The 9,769-nt window shown below is 43.6% G+C and overlaps 1 protein-coding gene across 3 annotated transcripts; it reads right to left on the reverse strand.

The window, feature by feature from the left end:
* Nucleotides 1–7,963: 7,963 nt before the first annotated feature.
* Nucleotides 7,964–9,639, reverse strand: LOC311133630 (tumor suppressor candidate 2-like). Of its 3 annotated transcripts, none has more exons than XM_084167148.1 (4): nt 9,474–9,639; nt 8,799–9,043; nt 8,551–8,671; nt 7,964–8,461 (listed from the first exon to the last, which is right to left on the reverse strand). In XM_084167148.1, exons 2-4 carry the CDS (start codon nt 8,948–8,950, stop codon nt 8,396–8,398), a joined length of 339 nt encoding a protein of 112 aa, XP_084023274.1. In that variant the 5' UTR covers nt 8,951–9,043; nt 9,474–9,639; the 3' UTR covers nt 7,964–8,395. The 3 variants fall into 3 exon arrangements, with proteins under 3 accessions (XP_084023274.1, XP_084023276.1, XP_084023275.1); XM_084167150.1 differs by having other exon boundaries at nt 9,529–9,637; XM_084167149.1 differs by having other exon boundaries at nt 9,452–9,637.
* Between the last annotated feature and the right edge of the window lie 130 nt (nt 9,640–9,769).

The raw sequence follows: 9,769 nt of genomic DNA on the forward strand, positions 1-9,769 counted from the left end.
TTGGTTCCCTTATAATCAAATGCGATATATTTATGGCTTTAATAACTATCAATGTTGAAAGAGTTAAATTGCTTCTCACTGTTGTTTTAATAGACTGAAGTGTTAATGTCCCTAGTTACTTCATCCATTTTCCCCAAAGATTTGAACTCTTTGCTTGTACTTCCATCTATCACCACTAGTGTCAAATGACGTAAATGTAACTTACATTCACTCTCTCTCCCTACTCTAAACCCTAACTTTCAAACTTTTGATTATAAAAATACACCTATAATTACCTTGATCCCCCTACTCTAAAGTGTCCTTCACCACCCTTCTCTCTCTCTTACTACTAACTTTGAAACTTAGCTTACTGTCTTAGAGTTCATTCAACCCTAGTTCTCCTAACTTTTTTTTATCTAATCTTTTCTCCTAACCTTTAAAAACCTTTTCCCACTGATTTATTCACAAAATCCTTTTACCACCAATTTTTAGGATATGTGATTGGGAAAGTCCCCACCTGCTTCTGACTTCTTTACACACAGACTTGGCAAACGACTAAACACCTTTTAGCCTAGCCTGAAATCTCTTGGTGTAAGAATGTAACCCAGAATAACAGTCACCCCTTTTAACTTTATTTTTCAGACAGATTGTCTAATAGGCAGTCTAATAGATTATCATCCTTCCTATGATATTATCTTTTTAAGCAAATATGATTCCCAAAAACCCTACTTTTTTAACATCTTCTACCAGACAGCCGTTTAGTGTACATCCTATTGTACAGTTCAATTTACACCATGCATCTCTTCCCAACACTGCAATAGCAGTATCTTCTAATATTAGTATGTCTATTTTAATTTCTCCTTGATTTTTTATAGCATAGCTCAATTGGTTCACTAAGAGTAATTAGCTGTTTTACTACCTCAAATCCCTATCCTAATTAGTTAATTTTACATAGTGAGATGTTTAACCTCTTTAGGCTGAACACAGATAAGTTTTTCCACTATTCACCATTATTTCTCATAGTCCTCTGGTTTTACTTCAATTGTTGGATATTTTCTCTTCTTCTCTAATCGGTGCTATCAGCTGACATCCCCCTTCGTATCTTCTAGGCACTAACAGGTGATCTTGACTGGCCCCTGTATCTTCAAAAATGTTCTCTGTTGTTTCCTCCTGACTTATTGCACTCACAGGTAAAGTGACCAATCTGTCCATAATTATAACAGTCTTCTGAAAGTTGCTGGAAGTGTAGCTGAAATCTTCCTCCTCCTTCTAAGCCTTCTCGTCCTCTTCCTCTCCAATTCTGTGTCTGTCCAGAAACTGGCTGTGGATATGAAACACCTGGTACCCCCCTTGGCTGGTACAATTGCATTTGATATTGTTCAGTTGAAGCTGTAACAGTGATTGTTGATTTGGTTCACTTTGATTCTTCATAACCAAAGCTTCTCTTCTCCACCAGTTGTATGATTGAGTTTTCTGAGAGTTTCTTGATCCTGTTCTTTCTTGCTGTTGACATATCAGGATTCTTCAAAAGCTTATATTCTAAGTTCTGTCCTCGAAATATCATCTTCCATCATCTTCTTACTTTTCTTCTGTGCCAGTCCTTGTAGGATAAACTCCTTTTGAATACACAGCACCTTTAGTCTCCTCTTTATCGCTGTCTTCATCTGAACTCGAACCTCATTCTTCTCTTAGTTTCCAGACATCTCGGTTTTTCTTCCTTCTGGAGTTTTGGATTCATCTTTCTGGTCGTTTCTGCTTGTCCTCTATCTATTATTCGTTCATCTTCCTCTCCGATGCAACAATCACCCTGCTGGATGATCACCGGAAGCTGAGGATAAACATCCCTAAGCTCTACTTCCTTCTCGTAAGGTGGGTGTCTTTGCTGAATCCGTATGTGAGAAAGGTGTACTAACTTCTGCCATTAGTTTTCCTGTCGCCTTTTCTTCCTTTAGCATTTTCTCTATACCTTTATCTTATCGCTGGAATCTTTTATCAGTTTTTGTTTGAGAATGAAGGGCAACTTTTGTTTCATTTGCCGGATAACCTAGCAATACTCTTAACTAAAGGATTACCATTTTGTACTATACCAATCGGTGTAATGACTTTTATAGCCTTGCTGTCCTTTCTCCCCATTGTAACAACCCTTTTATATTCCTTTATCGTGAATTACTTTATTTTTAGACTATATAGCCTATGGCTTCCCCCCTTTAATTATTAATATAAACCTAAACAACCCCAAAAAAAAAAAAAAATCATGAATAATTAAAACCAATTTTTATTCCTATATCCTATGTCACCAATTTATCAATTAGTGGTGGCTATCTTACCACAACCCATCAAATGCAAGTAGTCAACTTCAGACTACAATACCCATAAACAAAGCCTGTAACCCCTTGCTCTATAACCCCTTGCTCTATAAGCACCTAATTATCTTAAATTTACAGAATAATGTCAGTCCTTGATTCCCAACACAACTCCAATCAACCCCCGTGATGCACATAGCCTCCAAAATGCAATTTTTAATGAATCAGTTTGCCAAGCCTATGTGAAATTGTCATAACATCAAAGAAGATTTTGTAACCAGACCAGTCTCAAACCCTTTTTGACTTGATCCTCTGCCGCGTCACGTGACGCTACGTCAGCACCCCTCTCCTTCTCTCTCTCTCTCTCCTGTCGTCTCGTCCTATCGCCTCTCATATGACAAAAACAGAGACACAGAAAAAGATTTTAGTAGTTACTGCAATCACTGAGTTATCTCAACCATATTCAACATTCCTTCGTTCACCCATTATTCACTCTAAGACTAAACTCAGAACTAAATAGATCGCTCAAAAACATTTTTATTTTATTTTAATCCGTCATTTAATTTAATTCATTATACTCCGTCAACATATATTTAATGTATAAATTCACTACATCTCAACAAATAGTTTCATGTTCAAACACCAGCCGCTTTAAACTATAAGATTCGCGTTAAAATCTCTCCTCTTTGTTCCCTCGTCTGTGTCTCCCTGTCTCCCCCTGCAGTGTAACAGATGTGTTGTTTAGTAAAATCCCACGCATGCGCGATACATTCAAAAATACTTTTTCACCGTGGAAGGGAGATTCTTAGATCTCTCCCCAACCCCAAATAGACGGTTAACAGTCCTGCTGTACCTCCGTTTCCCCCTCATAGTCAAACAACATTTAACAGCGCTCACAAAACATAGAACCGAAATTCCACATACAAACATAATTTAAGAGGCTTTATTCCCATCGCAGTGGACCTCTACGGTCACATGTTAGCATGCAGCATATTAGCATTAGCATTTAGCCTTAGCCTGTATGCACCATGTAGCATAAAAACAATGTACCCGACATTGCGTCTTTAATTACTTTTTCCTTTGTCCTAACTTTAGGCTGCCGTGAGTTCTGGATATTTTATATGAGCGGTCCCCCCCAAGCAGATATCCCGTCGGACAGAAGATGGGCAAGCAACCCCCACTAAATCTACAACCAAACCCCAGTCTAAGACTGACCTGAAACCCATAACGCGTTACCAGGATTTTATGGCCCACCATGCGGTCGCCTCGTTGAGGGCTTATCAAATCCTGCAATGTCCTAACTTGTATACATATCTTGGCCCCGATTGTTCTTGACTTACTATTCAAGCAACACATCTCTATAAACAATCCATAAGCTCTACCCACTTTTGCGCTGTTTTTAAAAATTTATAATGATTAGCCAGACCCCCAGTCATCAGCAATAACGCCACACGAGGCACGGTCGTATGGTACATTTCTCCAGTGTACAATCACATAGCATCCAAACTAACAATCTGTGAGGAAAACTCACCCTTTTCTGGCACTTCAGACCGAGTTAGCTTGGCGGCAACGAATGCAACAAAGAAGATTTGCAGACCAGCCCCACGTTGGGCGCCATTTGTCGTATCGGGTGAATGGTGGCAATTATTGCTGATGAACAAAGGAGTCCGCTCATACTGAACTTGGATCATAAGGTTTATTCATATCACAAGCTTCAGCATAAGTGACAGATGTCATGACATCCGGAGAGCGACGCCTCAGAATGGCCGCTCTGCCCTCTCCTTCGTTTTCCCCCCAGTATATATAATCTCCCCAAGATGTGGGTGGCTCCCTCTACTGTCCAATCCCCTCTCTACAACACACTTCCTGTCTGTTGTATGTGGCGTTACACTAAAACATTCCCTCTTGATACTAAAATCACCATTCTTTCAGTTCCACTTAAAAACATTTAACAAAGGCATAATCCCAATACACGACAGATGTAACAGTGCATGTTATATGTACTACTGCTCTCTCCTCGTCTGACCATGTGTTCTCGTATACCCCGAGAGCATCTGGTCAGAGGGGTGGTGGCACAGGAATCCTCATCTCTCCCAAGTGGACATTCTCAATTTTTCCCCTAACCCATCTGTCTATCTCCTCATTTGAATTCCATGCTGTCACAGTCACTAGCCCATTTAAGCTTAATATCCTTGTCATCTATCGCCCTCCAGGTTCCCTTGGAGAGTTCATCAATGAGCTTGACGCCTTGATAAGTTCCTTTCCTGAGGATGGCTCACCCCTCACAGTTTTGGGGGATTTCAACCTCCCTACGTCTACATTTGACTCATTTCTCTCTGCCTCCTTCTTTCCACTCCTCTCCTCTTTTGACCTCACCCTCTCACCGTCCCCCCCTACTCACAAGGCAGGCAATACGCTTGACCTCATCTTTACTAGATGCTGCTCTTCTACTAATCTCACTGCAACTCCCCTCCATGTCTCCGACCACTACTTTGTATCCTTTTCTCTCTCGCTCTCCTCCAACACTACTCACTCTGCCCCTACACAGATGGTAATGCGCCGCCGCAACCTTCGCTCTCTCTCTCCCACTACTCTCTCCTCTTCCATCCTATCATCTCTTCCCTCTGCTCAATCCTTCTCCCTCCAATCTCCTGATTCTGCCTCCTCAACCCTCCTCTCCTCCCTTTCTGCATCCTTTGACTCTCTGTGTCCCCTATCCTCCCGGCCGGCTCGGTCCTCCCCTCCAGCTCCGTGGCTTGATGACTCATTGCGAGCTCACAGAACAGAGCTCCGGGCAGCTGAGCGGAAATGGAAGAAAACTAGACTCCCTGCGGACCTGGCATCTTTTCACTCCCTCCTCTCTACATTCTCTTCATCTGTTTCTGCTGCTAAGGCCACTTTCTACCACTCTAAATTCCAAGCATCTGCCTCTAACCCTAGGAAGCTATTTGCCACATTCTCCTCCCTGCTGAATCCCCCCCCCCTCCTCCCTCTCTGTGGATGACTTCGTCAACCACTTTGAAAAGAAGGTTGATGACATCCGATCCTCGTTTGTTAAGTCTAATGACACTGCTGGTCCTGCTCACACTGCCCTACCCTATGCTTTGACTTCTTTCTCCCCTCTCTCTCCAGATAAAATCTCGCGACTTGTGACTGCAGGCCGCCCAACAACCTGCCCGCTTGACCCCATCCCCTCCTCTCTTCTCCAGACCATCTCCGGTGACCTTCTCCCCTACCTCACCTCGCTGATCAACTCATCCTTGACCGCTGGCTATGTCCCTTCCGTCTTCAAGAGAGCGAGAGTTGCACCCCTTCTCAAAAAACCAACACTTGATCCCTCTGATGTCAACAACTACAGACCAGTATCCCTTCTTTCTTTTCTTTCCAAAACTATTGAGCGTGCCGTCTTTAGCCAACTCTCTTGCTATCTCTCTCAGAATTACCTTCTTGACCCAAACCAGTCAGGTTTCAGGACTGGTCATTCAACTGAGACTGCTCTTCTCTGTGTCACGGAGGCTCTCCGCACTGCTAAAGCTAACTCTCTCTCCTCTGCTCTTGTCCTTCTAGACCTGTCTGCTGCCTTTGATACTGTGAACCATCAGATCCTCCTCTCCACCCTCTCCGAGCTGGGCATCTCCGGCGCGGCTCACTCTTGGATTGCGTCCTACCTGACCGGTCGCTCCTACCAAGTGGCGTGGCGAGAAGCTGTCTCCGCACCACGTGCTCTCACCACTGGTGTCCCCCAGGGCTCAGTTCTAGGCCCTCTCCTATTCTCGCTATACACCAAGTCACTTGGCTCTGTCATATCCTCACATGGCCTCTCCTATCATTGCTACGCTGACGATACACAACTAATCTTCTCCTTTCCCCCTTCTGATAACCAGGTGGCGAATCGCATCTCTGCATGTCTGGCAGACATATCAGTATGGATGACGGATCACCACCTCAAGCTGAACCTTGGCAAGACGGAGCTGCTCTTCCTCCCAGGGAAGGACTGCCCGTTCCATGATCTCGCCATCACGGTTGACAACTCCGTTGTGTCCTCCTCCCAGAGTGCGAAGAGCCTTGGCGTGACCCTGGACAACACCCTGTCGTTCTCCGCTAACATCAAGGCGGTGACCCGATCCTGCAGGTTCATGCTCTACAACATTCGGAGAGTACGACCCTGCCTTACACAGGAAGCGGCACAGGTCCTAATCCAGGCACTTGTCATCTCCCGTCTGGATTACTGCAACTCGCTGTTGGCTGGGCTCCCTGCCTGTGCCATTAAACCCCTACAACTCATCCAGAATGCCGCTGCCCGTCTGGTGCTCAACCTTCCCAAGTTCTCTCACGTCACCCCGCTCCTCCGCACACTCCACTGGCTTCCAGTTGAAGCTCGCATCTGTTACAAGACCATGGTGCTTGCCTATGGAGCTGTGAGGGGAACGGCACCTCCGTACCTTCAGGCTCTGATCAGTCCCTACACCCAAACGAGGGCATTGCGTTCATCCACCTCTGGCCTGCTGGCTCCCCTTCCTCTGCGGAAGCATAGTTCCCGCTCAGCCCAGTCAAAACTGTTCGCTGCTCTGGCACCCCAATGGTGGAACAAGCTCCCTCACGGCGCCAGGACGGCGGAGTCGCTCACCACCTTCCGGAGACATTTGAAACCCCACCTCTTTAAGGAATACCTGGGATAGGATAAAGTAATCCTTCTACCCCCCCCCCAAAAAAAATTTTTTTAAAAAAATTTGTAAAGTGGGTATCCCACTGGCTATAGGGTGAATGCACCAATTTGTAAGTCGCTCTGGATAAGAGCGTCTGCTAAATGACGTAAATGTAAATGTAAAATGTACATATTTACATCCACACCCATACCTACACCCTCACAGACATTTTTCCATCACACATTGTACATTGCTTACAGGTCTCTATTTTGCTCTAATACTTCCCTATATTGTTAGGCATGCTTACTCCATCAGTGAAGCTTAAACACCAAAACATGCCTTATGCATTTATAGTCATATACAAGCCTCACCCATTTTAGAGTAACTCATCTTCAGATGAAGTTGCTCAGCAGAACATAAAAGAAAGGAAGGAGGAAATACATAAAAGTGTCTGACCTCTAGCCCTGAAACACACCAAACCACATCCCACACAATTACAAGGGCCAGATATGCCTGTTGTACCCATTGCCTACCGTATGCTATTGGAGAGCAATACAACAACACTGAAACTGACCATATATCATGCTCATGGACCATTAGATACTGTACAAATTGATTACCATTAGAAGATTTTCACCAGACCTTCAAAATATGTCTATAAAGTACTTTATCATAAACAACTAGACATTTCATAACAGAATGTAATCATCCCAAATGATTCAAAGTAAATTGGCAAAAATGATGATTGTCCCAAAAACGTTAAGAGAATCAAACCTATGATAAGACCCACATGTAGAAGAGCACTGCACCCTGATGCCTAAACTGAGGTACAGCAGAAAAACATGATTCACCAACAACAGCTTCCCAGGATTGTGATAACTACAAATGGAGAAAGGCTTTTGAATGGACCAGTAAATTATGTTAGTCTGAGTCATGAAAACCTCATTACTGTGACCACATTGTTATGGAACAACACTCTTCATCAGAATGTGAAACATATATGGACTGGATAATAAAGGGGATTACCTCAACACAGTCTTTCAGCCTGGTAAACCATTTATTCAAGTATTTCCAACTCAGACAGCTATTTATTTATTTTTTTACATTAAAAAGTTCACTAGTGCAGGTCTGGCCTCCAATCACAGAGGCAGACTTAGATATGATAATATTAGAACATGAAAATGGTCAACATATACAGTGGGAATTCCTAAACCTTCCCTTATCTTGCTACCTTTCTTTCACACAGACATACTTCTCTACATCACAGAAGGCAGAACTTTTACTCTATCTCCTCCCCTTTCTTTCTCTCCGCAACATAGCTCTGGTGGTCTGTTCACAGCTTCTGAGTGTAGTCAGACATCCCACCCATCTTCTCAGAGGAACACTAGCGTTCAGGATGGAGCGGTTGTAGTGTGGGGCAGACTGACTGACGTGTGTCTTTTCCATGTTAGACCACCCCAGTGGGATTCACACCTCACAGAGGATGACAGGGAAATCTACATGGATCCGGGGGTGGTTTAGCTTCACAATTCCCTGCAAACAGATAACAATATCCACGCTATTAATTATAAACAACACCCATAGGTAACTGGAAACATTTCCAACACTGTCAGTCTGCTCACCTGAGGGATGAGGTTCTTCTGAATCCTCTTCAGCTTGGACCTCTTCCGGCCATTTTTTGTCACCACAGTCTCTTCATAGAACTCATGAGCCAGGTCCCCATCCTCGTCATAGTAGAGAGAGCTAAAAACACAAAAGAAAAATGAGCAGAATGGAAAGCACTTTACTCATTTAAAGATCTACCATGTGGTAGATTATATACACATATCATATAGGCCTACATATTATTGCATTTAGCACACATTATTACCTCCTTCTTGTGAAAATAAATGGGGTTGCTTTTCTGGTCCCTTTGAGTCGGGCCACAGACTGGTCTTCTTGCCCCTCACTGCCTGAATCCCCTCCAGCTCCTGAACCAGCAAATGGCCAAGCACCTTTCACCTTGGATCCACTGCCTCCCATCTTCAGTGATGGGACATTATCCCTTGTCACAGAAAACTCCTAGGCAACAAGTATATGAGCTGGCCAGCCAGTCAGTTCTCTACAGGTTTGGATCTGAAAGCAAGAAGCCATAGGTACTGTTGCTTTAGCTAGCCTAATAATGTTACCACACTGATCAAACGTTGCAAACAATAGCTAGCTAGCTAGTAAGCAAGCTAAATAGATAGGTTACCTAGCTAGCGCCAAAAGGTAACTTAGCTTACTACGTTAGCAAACGAGGTTTCCCCAGATGGCCTAACGTTAAGTAGCTTGCTAACTAACACTGTTCAAATTGCAGTTAGCGAAGTTTTAGAAATATTGCAAATATATTTAGTAGAGCTTTCAAACTGCTAACGTTATCAACCAAAGTTAGTTAGCAATCCCAACAGTTCCCTGGCTGTTTGCTAAGCTTCGCTAGCATAATAATCAGTTAGCTAGCAAGCTAAGCTAGCTAACGTTAGCTAGCTCAATTTGCCAGCTAACCATTTATAGTGACAGCATTTACAGTAACATATTTCTTCTTTTAGCGACGTGACTTCTATCCAGGATTCAGTGCTCACTTGGATTCCTCCCCCTTTTGCGTAACGTTACGGTAGTGTTTTATCAAATATAGCCAAGATGGCCAGCTAGCTAGCTACAGACCCCAAACAACAAGTACACACTGACTCTGGTCCAAACGAACGAAAGAACGGACACGGTTGGTCAGCTGACCTTGCACATGAGTCACAGCAATAATGTAGCTAGCAGTACAGAGAGGAATATGATGTATCTAGTAGTTTGCTTGACCGAGCATAGGTATTT

This window comes from Coregonus lavaretus (genome assembly GCF_964263955.1).
Source record: "Coregonus lavaretus genome assembly, chromosome: 8".
Classification (NCBI taxonomy): domain Eukaryota; kingdom Metazoa; phylum Chordata; class Actinopteri; order Salmoniformes; family Salmonidae; genus Coregonus; species Coregonus lavaretus.